The 16,116-nt window shown below is 29.0% G+C and overlaps 1 protein-coding gene across 1 annotated transcript; it reads left to right on the top strand.

Moving 5' to 3' along the window:
- The first annotated feature begins 14,116 nt into the window (after positions 1-14,116).
- Positions 14,117-15,644, top strand: LOC111277921 (transcription factor bHLH94-like). The gene is made up of 3 exons (XM_022864356.2): positions 14,117-14,695; positions 14,778-15,188; positions 15,278-15,644. The coding sequence occupies exons 1-3, from the start codon at positions 14,234-14,236 to the stop codon at positions 15,371-15,373; spliced, it is 969 nt and encodes a 322-aa protein (XP_022720091.2). The 5' UTR covers positions 14,117-14,233; the 3' UTR covers positions 15,374-15,644.
- The last annotated feature ends 472 nt before the right edge of the window (positions 15,645-16,116 follow it).

The raw sequence follows: 16,116 nt of genomic DNA, 5'->3' as shown, positions 1-16,116 counted from the left end.
AAACATTAGCCTGATTACCTACATCTTAAGTGTTGCTTATTATACTTTTTTTTAATATAAAAATGGTCGTAATTTTAAGATAAAAAAAATTATAAGTGATGAAATTTAAATTTTATATTTATTAGATATTATTTATTAAAGATAATTATATTAATCAACCAAATTAAATATTGAATTCGTAGTTCAATTTATTATACTTCAATAAAAACAAAAGATGCTTAAAAAATTATAGTAGATTGATTAAAATCTTTAAAAATTGAAGAATTGGATTGTTGGATGGAATCAAAAGGATGTGGAGTTCTCTTGTTCGCATTCTCTTCAATAATCATGACTAAAATGCTTAATTAAGCAAGGTTGTGGAGCAATTAAACAAATCTATAGTTTAGAAGAAGAGAGAAAACAAGAAAGCTACTCATAGAATAAAGTTTATTGACCCAGCAATTTTAACTAAAAAACCAAAGGCTGGAAGGCATAACATAGTCTTCCTTAATCCATCCTTGAAGCAAACGATACTCCCTTTTTTTTTTTTTTTTTCTTCTATTAGAAAAAAGTTGGTATAAATGGAACTCCATATGTATGGATGGCCTCGTGATGGTACCAACTTGAACGGCTAAACATTAGTAATAGGACAAATGATCATAGATAGCTCATCCGCATTTCTATTTGTAAATTAGTTAATTATTACTGTTAGTTTTTTTTTTCTTTTATCATTGTCGATGCTTCTGGGAAAGCATTCCTAAAACCCTAAGAACTTCGATTTCAAAATATTCTTGATACATGCCTATCATTTTTATATATGAATATCATATTTCAACTATAATATTATAAAAGGATTGCATCAAATTATATATAAGTTGAAATTACTCGTATGATATATTAATAGGATATTTAATTTTTAATTTTAATAATAAAAATTTAATATCTACAACTGCGATAAAAAAAAAAAAAAAAGAGTTTATTACTTAGTTATTCCGTACATTTTGATGAATATGGCTAAGCACATGGATGAATTGTAAATTCTGTACATTTTGAAGATTCAATTCATCCATGTGCTTAGTTATTAATTTTTCTCAAGTCAAGCTATTTCCAGAAGTTGGCTTTTTCCATTTATTTTCATTTATAAATCCCCTGATCAAGAAATTGTACCTCAAACTCTGAGTCTACGGTCTCTGCCCGACAAAAAGGATGACCAACTGACCAAGTCTTTTGTTTTAAAATAATTTAAGTTTAATTTAGAATATTCATCGTTGTCGAGTTTTATTTGGAAGTATATATTAACATTCAAAAGATAATTGATATTCGTTAATTATAAATTTTTAAATTTTAATATTTGTAACTTTTTATTTTTATTTTTAAGTTATGGTTTTTTATATAAAAAAAAAGGATAAAATCATTTTTTGCTTAAAAAAAGATAAGCCTTTCTGTCCTTTTTTCCTCTTAATTTTTTTCTTATAAACTTAAACCTGTTTCATCATAAAATGTATTTTTCCATATCTGATTGAATCCCGACCCTGAATGAAGTCTTAGAAATTAAAAGAATTCCATACCTATAGCAAAATCAACATAGGCTCATAGGTTGGGGTCAACCCAAGAGAATTTGGGCTATTTGTCCATCTTCTATAAACAGGAATCCAACAGTAATTGGGCATTTTTGAGAAAATTTTGGGCCTACTAACTCGTATTGAATCTTGAAATGCAGATTTACAAAATTTTAAGAGGAAGAGAGGTAAATCTTGAAGGCAAAATAATTTTAGGAAATTGTAATTACATAGAAGTAGTTAATTCAAGTGTCTAGTACTTTTTTTTTAGTCCATAAAAAAGAAATGAAGGAGAGCGGAACCGTTTTTCTCTTCTTTCTAATTATTTATTTTAGGGGTGAGCAAAAGTCAGTTTGAACTGATTAGATCGATCGAAATCGAATGAATTCGATTTAATTGATATGGTTTATTCGATTTTAGTTATAATCGATTTTTTAAATCGATTAAATTGATTAATTCGATCGATTTTCGATTTTTAAAATTAATAACCGTACTAACCGAATTAACTAACTTTTTAATAATTAAAAATAAAAAAATTGAGATAAATATTTTTATTTTTTAATTTTTGTAAAATATTATTAAAATTATTAAATTATTTAGTAATTTAGTTTGAATAATACTAGAGTTTGAATTTTATTGAATTGAATTTGTGGTTAAATAATTATTAATAATAGAAAAAAAAATAAAAAAATCGGTTATTTAACTAAACTAATCGAACCGAACCAATTTTGATCGGTTCGATTATGGTTGATTATTTAATAATATTCGATCGGTTTGATTATTTGTTAAATGAAAATCGATTAAGTCGATTATTGATTTTTTCAAATCGAACTGACCGAATCGATCATTTACTCACCACTAATTTATTTATTTTTTAATAAAAAACTCTGTAATCTAAAAATATGAAAATAAATTATAAATATTAAAATTTAAAGTTAAATTTTATTAATTGTAATCTTTAACTGTACCGAATCTCAAACTTAATTTTCCATTAATTTTAGAAAAGGATAAGAGTCGACCCTAAAATCTTAATATGCAAAAACGCATTTACACCTAACAAGTTTAGCTTCATACAGCCAAAATCAATGTTGTAAGGTGAAAGCAAAAATGGGGCTGGATTAATGATGAGGACAAATCAAAAATTTCATTTTGGGCTCTTTAGATGAAAATTATTACTGAAAATGAGTATTGCAACAACTAATACAACTACATTTCTTTTTTGCAATGTCAACTTCATTTTGGGGTCCATAATCCAACAAAAAAATTGATCTCTCTAGGTTTCTCTCTCTCTAGCCCTCTGTTGTTTTGGAATTTTGTTAAGGTTCAAAGCAACCATTATTATCACACCAATCATAATCATGAAGAATAATTGGTAATTAAATTAGTGAATTTTATGAATGGCCCCTCTCTTTTTCCCTATATTATTTTTACCCAAATAAAAAATTTTTTACCAAAAGATGCCTTGGAAATTATATAATGATAGAAAATAATTTCCCATATATATCTTCTGAAGTGGGCCCAAAAGTAGCATAATTTGCCTGAATTTACATTCTCCAAAATTGCAGACTTTGCTGTTAGTTTAGTGTCAGCTTCATTGGTTAAAGTAATCTTTATCTTAAATCAAATTTATAACTGACTCAGATTTTTAGGTTAGTCGGTGGCTTATGTTTTAGTTATCGATCATGTTGTTTATTCTCAAAAATAGCAAAAAAAAAAAGAAAAAAAAAAGAAAAAGTGTTGTAATTCTGCAATTTGGAAAGAATTTTAAACATAGTAATAGTAAAATTTAAATCGTTTTTTAAAAATTTGAAATATTATACATTAATTAAAATAATTGAATCGAAACTTAATCGTTACTATTTTTATAAATAATTCAATTGAATATTACTAACAATAATTAAAATTTTTCATAATTATTTAATTCAAAACTAATAATTTAAATTCCAGGCATATACATCCAGGGATTTTTATTTTTATTTTTGTCAGTGAAACCGGTTCTTAAAAATGTAAACAGAAGCTGTTTGCCAAATTATTTGCAAGAAAAAATTGCAATCAGTCTCTCTTCGATCAATATTCCAGATTTTTTTTTGAGGAACTAGCTAGCTAGCTGCCATAGCTAAATATATCGCCTGTCACCATGTATTTCCGAAATTTGTCTTCATATATGCATGCTGTATAATTTTCTAATACAGTACTGAAAAGGAAAGCAAAATAGAGATAATCTCATTCATTTTTCAGCTAAAATAATGTTGAAAAATAAATGATCAATAATTACCACCATTTTCACCATGCATGCATGTTATTAATGGAACTACCGTTAAGATTGACTCGTAATTATGAGTTTCGCTTACATGTGTTATTCTTCGTTGATATATATAAATATGTATAAGTTGGTTATTTCAATTTTTTCTTGTAGGTTGTAACTTTCAAGTTAAAAAAATAAAAATTTTATAAACATTATATTGATTATTAATGATAATAATCAATAAAATATTACATGCATTGCATGCATGATTTCTGCAATAAAGAATAAGTAATATAAAAAACTTGTATATAAGCAAAGCAGCTTTCTGGTATTACAGTTTCCTAGTATAAAAAGCTTGGAGAATGAGTGAATGACCAAGACCCCACAACCCAATTGGCCACATCAACAAGGTGTGGAACGTAAGTGATCGGCATCGGTCCAAGGCTGAGGGACCCAAACCAAAAGGTTCAGCGGGAAACAGCAGCAGCAGATCAGAGACATGAAAGAAAAAAGGCTGAAAACGAGCCAAAGAAGACCTGTTTAACCTGTTTTCCGTTGGAACGTTGCTCCAATTCTTCCTTTTTTTTTTGAATTGTTTGTATATACTAACAGTAGTAGTATCATTATTATTGCTTTACCATGATTCACTCTTGCATGCCTAGTTATCTACAACACTACTGCCCCAACGCATGTCAACGTCCATCGATTCATAATATAAGGCCAAAACAAATGCATGTGTTTTTTCTGAGGGGGTAAAAACCCCAGACACAAAGGACATCGAAACCGCTCTGGTTTTGAGGGCAGCGCCGTTGTTTGGGGTTCCAGCTACCATCAAACAACACAACTTATTACTTACACCACAGCCACATGTTCGAAAGAAACAAAATGGGGTATCTTTGGATGCCACGTGTACGGTCTCGAATCGCCCATCAAGGTACCCTTTCCAAACGCATCATGACAAACTAGTTTTCTTTATGTCATTTCCATTCAACAGGTTAGAAGAGGAGTTATAAACGCCGATCGGGGCAAAGATTTTGTTTTCTCAATTTTTTAAATTGTTTTTGTTCCCTCAAGCACAGAGGTGTGGACTGGCCTCTGAAAATTTTGCGAATTGTAAAGACTTCTGCATGCATGCATGCATGCAAATGCAATGTATGCTTGTTTAAAGGTCTTTTGAAGTTCTGTTTAGTGATATTATTGTCCTGTGTTTGGAACATGTTATGGAGTACTAAAAATTGTTAATATATTAATCGAAGGGCTGCTAAAAATTATTAATATATTAATCAAAGGGCTGCTAAAGCCAAACATGGCATGCTTCAACGCCACAAATTCAAGATGATGATATTCTAAAATCCTTTGCGTTCGTCTCGTTTAAAAAAATTTTAAGTTTAATATATTTAATATTAAAATTTAATTTTTTAATAAAATTAATATTTCATAATTTTTAATGTTAAAATGAAAATTTCTAAAAAATAATTTTAAAATATAAAAATAAGAGTTTTAGATATTCAAAAAGGAATAAAAACATAATTTGAACATAAAAAAATAGACAAAAAAAAAAAAAAGAAAGATGGAGGGATTTTTTTTAACAACTTTCCAAAAAAATAAAACAAATTACCCTTCTCTAGAATGAGCTATTGATGCTTCTATATTCATATGTGATATTGATGTCTTTTTCTAGTCAAATTTTTAATTTAACATTTTTCAACCATATATAAAATTTTTAAATTTAATTCATATGTGATATTGGTTTTAACATTAACACCAATGATCCAAAATCTTGAACAAATAAGTTTTTAACATTAACAATAATAATTTTGGAGTAAAGAAATTTATGCATTAATCGTCGAGTCAAATGATTAGGTTTTAAATTTCCTTATTTAAATAGCTAGATTATGGAATAAAATATGATGTGCTTGCAGACAAGCAATTAAGATCCAAGAATCATAGGTTGTACCAAAACAAAGATTACTCGAGACAATTCGAGTAGCTGAACAACTCAAACAAATATTTTCAATCTTCAAAGGGTAGATGATTATGCTTTGGATTAAAACTTGAGATTTTGCAATAATGCCTTGGACATTTGTTTGAAAGAAATATAAGTTTAATAAATCATCCAAGTGTACCAAACAACTGTTTGGTTTGTGGTGTGGTCTCATGTCTGCACATTCCAATAGCATAACATTACAAGAAGCTTGAGACACATTGACAAACTATAGAGATTAATTATTATGCCATAGAAAAAAAAAAGTGTTTTCTCCACACTTGAGATATACACCAAAGAGCCTTGAGAAGAGGTTGATTGGAAGTGAATGGAACTTTTTGCTGTTAGACAAATTCATAATAATGAATCAAAGGTATATTTTATGTGGGGTTGGTCGGTAAGGATTTTGGGCAATGGATAGATTTGATTGAGCTTTTAGCCGACAATTATTTTGCCTAGGATAAATCCAGGAAAAAAAAGTTTCTGCCCTTTTGCAATAGATTTCTTTGTTGAAAACATCCGGTTTTTCTCTATTTGTAATGGAGACCTATATGGGTTTGGTTCAATGGAACTATGTTTGCGTAATACATAACATTCATTTAAATTCGATGACCAAAATTCAATTTCTATCGTTCTCAAAAATATATATATATATACACACACTATTTTTTTTTTATTGTTGTATTGTTTTTTTGTTGGTCTAAAACAAGCTGCTATAGTTAAGTATACAGGGATGGGAAGTGATGGTGGGAGAATAAAATTATAGATCATTGAGACCCCACAAATTGAGTGGTGCTTTCACATGATGAAAGGATAAAAAACAATTAGTCTTTATCATTCTCCATCTTCCAAATCCTTTTGTTTTTTCATATGAAGTAAAGATAAAGCAATGCCTCTCTCTTACTCTTCCTTCCTCTTCTCTCTAGCTATCCCCCACAAAACATATATAGATTATAAGACAACTGGGGAATGCATTGTATAATCATAGCTTTTGTTGGAAAATTATGTTTTGCACAGTGTTAAGTGTAAAATGTTGTTCCTAGGCAGAGAAAAAGGGAGAGAGAGAGAGGGTACCTTGGCAGCCAAGGCCATGGAATTTTTCTATGTGTGTGCTTTTGGAATTAATTAGACTGCTTTTCAGGTTGAAAATTGCTTGCCATTGATGATTTGGGATTCAATTCTTTTGTTAGGTCTTCTCCCACTAGTTTCAAAGTGCTTGAAAAAACCATGCAGTTAAGGAAGAACATTGTATTGGAAAAGCCACCATGTGATGGGCTGAGGAGACAAACAAATTTCAAAAGAATTATAAGATTGAGACTAAATTTTATTTGAATTCCAAACTTTTAAAGCTTTAACATTAATGGAAGCTATAGACATGTATATTGAATTTTTAAAATAGAAATATTGAAACATGGTTTTAATCATTGTCTTAGTAATGGAAAAAGGAGAATTGAAGAGCATATAGTATGATTTTTTTTTCATTTTTTTAATGGCAAATGAAGTCATCTCAATGAGGGCAGCCAGCTGCTAAATCAAAATTTTATTTGACATAAAGTGCAATGGTGTTGGTCACTGCTAATAATGCAAAAAGTGATCAACTTTCTTGGGATCACATCATCAAACAGTTCTGCCTTTGCTCATAATCCAGCTACCTATGGTTTCAACCCACTCCAATATCTATCTGCTCATCCTCGGTTTTTGGAACAGAAATCATCTTCTACGATTTTCTTCTACTCAAATTATATATTCTAGCATTAGCAGCTGCTAGAATTCAACTAAAAAAAACTATATCAAGAACAATCTCCAATGCTTAACGTGAACAGTCATATGATCTATTGATAAAATATTAAATTTTTAATTTTAATAACTTTGTTCAAATTCTTACAATTTCAAGTACAAAAAAAGTAATTAACAATAACTGTATCATGACCCTCATGAACTAATTAAAAAAAATTCTAGACACTCATCAAGCCTAAGGGGATTAATCTAATTTATAGACCTAATAGAATTTTTGATAATTTCAGTTTCATTTGTTAGGTAGGATGGTGTATGTTACATTTAAACTAATTTGTTAAGGAGGTGAGCTGTTATACATAAGGGGTCCTCACAGTAATTAAGTTGATTTGGAAATGGGACAAAGCCTAGAAGGAGAAGAGGGGAGGTGGGGGAGGGGGTTAGTGTTTCCACCTTCGTCGGCAACAACAAAATCCAAATCCTTGAAAAATCTGTTTGATTTCATCTATGCCTTGACCGGATACTGACAAAGTTGCCCGGTATCCTTATCACCAAAGATTTATCGAACCAAATCCATGGCATGAGCATTTCTTCAAACCCTACATATGACCAATTTGCTTAAGTCATCGTCATTGGGGCGCCAATGGCCCCCATCGGTTTGAATGACCCTTACCGACTCCCTGAGGAACAAGGCATATCCATGCATGCATTTGAGCTTTCTCTCTCACACAAAACCCTAGCCCAGAGGGAAACTTAAACCCCATTAATGAATTGCAAAGAAAAAAAAATTGAAGTATCTTGTTGATGCAAGAATTATTGATATGCATCTGTTATGAGAAATTTTTCGGCTTTAAAGTCAAAACATTTTGATAAGACAAGGATTCGATACTAAATCACAGTTCGATATTTGACTATTAGATGTGGGATTGTTTCCCTTCAACAAGTCCGATCAATTAATTTAATTAATTATTATACCCTCCAGATGATGCAGATATGCATAATTTTTGACTTTGAAGAAAAGATATAATCAGTTGACCTAATCAGGGCCAGAATAATCCTTTATTGACCAAGTCTTATGTTCCATGCATTTGCCTTTGCCATGGCAGCGAATATAGGAAACCAATTACCAAACGGCCTAAGGCCCTAAAATCCTAATGTATGCAATCAATCTATAGCCATAACTTTGGCCATTTTTCACTATCAGAGCAGACAGGATTTCAATTAACTCGATCGTTGGGATCCATTGCTCCGACCTCGGATCCTTCCTAACTTGTTATCTCTGACCAAAACCTCGACACTGACTTAAAAGCTTACACTGTTAGGTTCCATACTTTTTTTTTAATATGATCACATAAACATTAAAGTCTTAATTTGCCTTTTAGGTCATTATAAACATGACTTTTAGGGCACTGATGATTATTAAAAATAACCTTATTGTGATAACATCAATAGTCATCACTATCAATTTTTGTCGTTTTCTCGTAACATATCTTTAAATGTATGATCTAATCAAATTAAGTTAATTTTATACCATAAATTTATATTAGCTCTTAATTAACAATTAAACAATTATTTGGCTTGTTTAGGCAGCATGGACTAATATTATTCTAGAGGTGATGAGTAACATAACTAAAGTTCCTTCCATATTGTTTCATTAATCTCATTTATTAATTTTCGGAAACTTGTCTCTGCTTTGCCCAGTACTAAAGAAAACAAAATGATCTATAAATTAATAACAAATAGAACTGATTGAGCAATTTAAACAGACCCATGCAACAAGTTGGTTGGACGCTAGTAATAATATTAGCCGCATGATTTCATAAAATACAAAAAAAAAAAAAAAAGACTTGTCCTGATCCACTGGTAAAATAATTGTGTTAGTACATTGTTGTCCTCTTGCAATGATTATGATAAAATTATATATATATATATATATATATATATTTGGATTAACTTGCAAACTACAATACATTTCGATTCTATAGTCAAGGAGGGTGCATACTTCAAGTAATGTAGTATAGTACTGATCAGCCTGCAATTTTCCTACCCAAAAGAATAAATTTATTGAATAATAATTCTACAGTTTCTCGATTTTTAATTTAATAACTTAAAATATAATATGATAATATAATATATAAAATATAAAAATAATATAATTTAAAATTTTAATAATAATTACATATAAATTTAATAAAATTAAATTTTTTTTATTTTATATTTTATACAAATTATAACACTTAATTTTCATATAAAATATAATATAAATATATAAAATTTAATATTATATACGATATAAATATAAAAATAAATAAATTTAAACGTTTTCTATTGTATCAATATAATTAATTAATCAATTAATTTCTCAAAGTAAATAAGCTCTTATAATTTTGTTGGTTGGATATTGTGCCTTTTCTCGTTAAAAGTAATTAATTTATTATTTATAATAATTTTTTAAATATAATAATTAATAATTAATGTTAAAACAAATTAATTAACGCAATAAATTTAAAGAATGCCTTTAAAACCACTTGTTAGCAAAACAATTTGTGATAATCAAACTAGTCTATGGTAAACTTATATCTATAAAAATTTAAAACATTGTATTATATTTTTTTCTTAGATAATCCTAGTTTAGACATAGAAATTAATGAATAATATTAAAGAAGAGGAAGGCAAGAGAATCTAGCTTGGTTTTCTATATGCAATGAGACAAATACAAGTAAGAGAATGGTAGTCCATTAAAATAAAAAATCAACCTCAGAATATGTACACGATTGAAGTGGATACACCAAGGCATAATATGTCGTTTGCTACAGTAATCTTAATTTTTGTTAGCATCTATTATTCACGACAAGATATGCTTTTTTGTTTTCTCTCACAAGATTGGGAACAAACTAATTAAATTTTTATAAAATATTAGGGTTAATCCGAATTATTAAGCTGTAATCTTGTTAAAGACTGAATTGTCAACGTATCTCTTAAATGACAATATATATATTTTTTTGATACATTCAAACTAGTGACAGTTGGGTCTAATATTTTGTTTATTGGGTTTTAGATCAGTTGGTGAAATTTGAAATTGGATTTTTTTGGGTTAAAGAATGAAATTATTTATCATATAGGGTTTAGGTTTAATTTCAATTATATTTTATGTATCCTTCATCTAATTTTTAGTAATATTGTACTTATTTGTAACTTCTATATATATGTGTATGCATGTATGTATAAACATTCAATAGTACAAGATTACTGAAATATTAATATGGAGTTACCTAATCTAAGAAATTTTTTTAGTTTTTTTTTTTATATAATTTTGGCTTACAAATTAATTAATTAATTAGTTAATAACAACTATATTTTATATAAAAATAATTCTATAAATTATAATTTAACCATAACTTTAAAGAGTATCGAAAAGCAATGTTGTTAGAATTGGATCTATTCAATTAGGTTCGAAAGGAGTATTAAGTCGAGGTGGTCTTCTAATCTATCAAAAACTGGTTAATAACCTATTAAACCATCAAAATTGGTATTTTTTAATTAAAGGTTTGCATGTAGTAAGATTAAAACCTATTAGTTGACACAACTGAATGATAAAATCTTGTTTTCAATGTAATTACTTGACACAATTGAGCCGATTAGTTGAACCGAAAACTAAACATCCGATTAGTTTGAACTGTTATTAAAACATTGCGTAAAACACTTGTTAGCAAAATCCAATCAGAGTTGGAATTGGAAAGAATTATATGATACACCCTCCTAAAAAGGGAAAAGAATAACAAGTTGCTAGGCGACCTGCCATTGCAATGGCAGCCATATTGAACACAATATATAGGATGAGTAGCTTGCGTTTCAGATATTTCAAACTTCATATGGTCCATTAAACATTGACTAACTAATTAAAAAGCTAGATTTTCAAGCGTGTGGCTAACTATATTTTTGGATTTATTTTCTAATTTCCCATTCATAATCTTTGGATTATTCTTTCATAGCTGGCTTAAACTCAAACCTTGTAAATTTAGGGTTTGGGGTTGACCTTATTTTTTTTATTTTAATGGTTATTTGGTGTATGGTCATCTTCATAATAGTAAAGACCAACCCCCAAAAGAGATTGCAAATGATCTAACAAAGCTCCAAATTCCAACAACTTGATTAGTTGTTATTGATTATTGAAACTATTGCCAAAATGTCGAAAAAAAAATGATTTTCAAATTAAGTTTTTCATCTTTTTTTCTTATCAACTATAGGGGAACCACAAAATTAGTAAAAAAAAAAAAAAAATCACCATAGCATTGTTAATGGTACTTGTCATATGCGGCCAAAAAAAAATTGTACTTGTCATATGGATGATTGTTGATTCATTTTGGTTATTCAACATGTATGATTTGAATTAATTGTGATATTTTCTATTGTTTTTAATTATGTTCTTTGATCCTTATATATATCCTTTCTTATATAAAAAAAAAGGAACAAATAAAAATAGAAAAACCCATAAAAGTTATTCTAGTTAATAACAAGGACGAACAATCACTTAAAATCATCGTAAAAAAAAAATTAAACTCAAGATCCGAAGATATTTTTGATAATATTACAAAAAAAGAAAGAAAAAGAATAGAAAGCTCAAACAAACTTTCTAAAGCCATCTAACCTTCTAACTCTGTACCTAAAGTTAAAATAAATAAATAAATAAAAAACCTTGAAAATTTTCTTTCAAAACTCTCTTTCTAAGTGTAAGCCTTTGTTTTGTTGCTTTTCCAACCTTCTTTTTACACAACATTGCAAGAATCTCTGCGATGTCAGCCTTTTTTATTTTGGTTCTCTATTGTATCATTGTGATTTGTACGTCCGACCGTATTATCACCAAATGACGACCAATCCTTTTCTCTTTTGTTTGGATTGTTCCAAAGCCTCTCAACGCGCGTGCACTCCACGCGCCACCTAATTTGGCCGACTTATGGTTCTTATTGGCCCGTCAGCTTGATTGTTCTTTTGGAAAGTATTAGCCTAGTGTAATGCTTAGAATTAATAATAACAAAAAAATAAAAGAAAAAGGATTAGCCATAAAAACATTCCTAAAAATGCGGAAGAATTAAGGTTGAACTTTTTTCTCTTGTTTGCTGAAAATTATATCTAAAAATTTGTGTTTGTATTATGTATAATATTAAAATTTATATAAAAATTACGTATGAAATTAGTGTCATAAAATATAGATTTAAAATTTTATTAAATTTATATATAATTATTATAAAAATATTAAATCGTATTATTTTTATGTCTTTTTTTTATATCATATTCGTATCATATTTTAAAAGATCAGATTTATTAAAAATAAGGTTCAACATGAAATAAAAAAAACTTATATAATTGGCCTTTTTTTTTTCGTAAGTTCATTGCATTAAGCTACATTCTTAGTTCAATGAAAAAAGTAAAATGATCATGTTTAAGACCATTAAGTGTTTGAATTAAACAAACATTACAATATACATGTTAGTTTTTCCTTTAAATTTTTCCTAGCCAGACCATGCTAATTTTTCTTAACCTAAGTTATATAAGAATCATACAAGTTTGTATTTAAAAATAAAAAAATTTGATCTCATAGACACGATCTCTTAAAAGTTACCATGGAATTTTGATGTGGGTTAATTATAATTATAAAATCCCAACTCATAATAAGTATATAGATTTTAATTTTAAATATAGAAATTATATTTTTATATCAATAAATCTTAATTATAATTAAGATTTATTGATAAATTTAATTATCGATAAATCATGTTAAAATTTCGTAGTAATTCTCGTGTGCCGTAGAACTTTGAAAGATCATTTTGTTATGCAATATTCAATGTGAATGATGTATAAGAAGAACTCTTCTAGTTAATAGAATGTTATGGAAAGAAAAAAAAAAAATCTTATGCATCATTTATAAATAAGATTTAGACAACCTTTTATCCAAAATTAATTAAAGCTCCTAAATATCTTGCATCATTTTCATTATTGATTTCAAAGTGTGGAGACTTATATTCAATCTGCGAAATATTATTTATTTTAATATAAAATTTTATTATTTTATCTGTTCTGATAATATTTGTGGAGATTTGTACTTAACGTATAAAATGTTGTTCGCTTTAATTCGAAAATTTTATGATTTTATTTTAAAAAGAAAAAAAAAACACTTTAGAAATATAAGTTTAGATTTTAACATATATATCATATTATATCATCACATTTTTCACTATAAGATTAAAGGCATCACACAAAGAGAAAATTTTTTTTTCTACAAAAATCATTTTTACCACTTAAACCGATGAGTAGACAAGGTGTGGCTCACAAGAGGAGAGTGTGTTACCTTAATACCCCAAAGACAGGGCCTCTACCAATATTTTCAAAGGGAAATCATAATTTTGTACCCTTTGGCCTTTGCTTTATCTCTTTCAATAAAATTCCATACTATTTCACGTGCAATTATGCTGTACAGTTTTATGTTTTTCGGTTCATCAAATGCCTTTTTTATATCTTAATCATTAGAATTAAAAATGTATCATTTTACCAATAAATTATATGACTGTTAGTTTCATCAAATGCCTTTAAAAAGCTCACTTCTTCACCCCAAAGTTCAATCCCTCAAGGCTAACGTATCCCTTTTTTTTTTCTTTTTTTTTGGATTGGAGGTCTCTTATTTAAACAGTAAAGTTTTTTAGTTTTGAGAACAAGAAAGAGAAAGAGAGAAAAAGAATGGCATTAGAAGCTGTGGTTTTTCCGCAGGACTTCTTTGGTTACAACAGCAAAGATCTCTACAGCTTGTTAGGAGGGAATTGGAGCTATGACTTTGGCTTGGAAAGAGAAGAGAAGCATTTTCCTGATCAGACTAATAATAATTTTGGTTATGGAGATTGGACTTCTTCTTCAACAACTTCAATGGTTCCACCACATCATTTCAGTGATCATCATCAAATTCACCAACCAAAGGCATCCTCCGATGCTAATGGATCATCCTCCTGTGGCCCTCCAGCCTTGGATGCTTCAACAATTACTTCAAATCGTCCCAAGAGACGCCGATCCAAGACTCGGAAAAACAAGGAAGAGATTGAGAATCAAAGAATGACTCACATTGCCGTGGAACGAAATAGAAGAAAGCAAATGAATGAATATCTTTCTGTTCTTCGATCTATAATGCCTGAATCTTATGTTCAAAGGGTATTTTTCTCTTAACCCCCTAGCTACAATATGAAAAAAATAAAATAAAATCAAAGTGTCTTGATTGTGTTTCTTTGGTCAGGGTGATCAAGCATCAATTATTGGAGGTGCTATCAATTTTGTAAAGGAGCTTGAGCAGCGTCTTCAATTGCTAAGTGCTCAGAAAGAGGTAAAAGAAAGCTCAGATCATGGTGGTGGCAGCTGCTCTTCACTTTTTGATGAATTCTTCACATTCCCACAGTACTCAACTAGTTCAACAAGGGGTGATAATTCAACTTCCATGAATGATCAACCTATGGTTGAGACTCAATCTGCCATAGCTGACATAGAAGTTACCATGGTGGAGAGCCATGCAAACCTCAAAATAAGATCGAAAAGGCGACCGGCGCAGCTCTTGAAGGTGGTTACAGGGTTGAATAGTATGCATCTCAGTATCCTCCATCTCAATGTCACAACAGTTGATCAAACTGTGCTCTATTCTCTCAGTGTCAAGGTTAGTCTAATTATATAAAAATAATTGTCACAGTTTAATTTAGTTTCCCTTAGATTTATAGCATTGATTATAGTTGGTTTTAAATGCAGGTAGAAGATGATTGTAATCTGACTTCAGTGGATGACATTGCCACAGCAGTGAATAAATTGCTAGGTAGGATTCAAGAAGATGCTATGTTGAATTGAAAATTTCTCTGATTTCACCTTTTTTCACCCCACTGTAATTTGTTTTTCTCTTTAATTTTCACCTTCATACATACCATATATGAAGGTCCTTTTTTTTAGTTCCTTTTAATCCTCAAGTTGTTTTCTGAAATTGCCTATTGCCACTGATGCTTCAATTTAGTGTAGTTTGTTTTAGGTGACTCTATCCTTCTATGGGGATGAACTGTTTTAGAAAAACATCTCTGTTTCTTTCCCTAGAATCAATCATAATTTTCAAGTAAATTAATTTTTATTATTTTTTTTCTTTTAATTGCATATAATGTATCAGCCAGACGCATAAAAAAGCCGGGTCAATTCTAACCACCTTTACTGTAATACTAATAATGCATGTCATTGACTAATGTTGTTGGAGAGTTTAAGATTGGCACTCTTGCCCACCATTAATCCCAATGACAACTTTGATTCAAGTCTTTTATTAAACACTTTTTTTTCTCTCAGTGTTATAAGTTGGAACCAAAGTGAAGTAGGTGGCTTGAACCTTGAATTTGAAACCCTTATTACCATAGAGAAACTAATCTCACTATTATTATTATTTTAAATTTCATCAAAATTAATCTTATCATCCATTCAAATTGATCTTACACTGTTAATTGATTAGGTGCTTAACATTTGCTTATAGTCTTGTCATGTTGCTAATGCTTCTTTTTCAATTAGCAAATCCAAAATTTGGCAGCAAATCCAACCTAAATGAAGCCAAAATCACA

The sequence above is a fragment of the Durio zibethinus genome, chromosome 7, assembly GCF_047325235.1.
Source record: "Durio zibethinus cultivar Kanyao isolate XHJ-2024 chromosome 7, ASM4732523v1, whole genome shotgun sequence".
NCBI classification, from domain to species: domain Eukaryota; kingdom Viridiplantae; phylum Streptophyta; class Magnoliopsida; order Malvales; family Malvaceae; genus Durio; species Durio zibethinus.
This window is presented reverse-complemented; position numbering and strand designations above follow the sequence as displayed.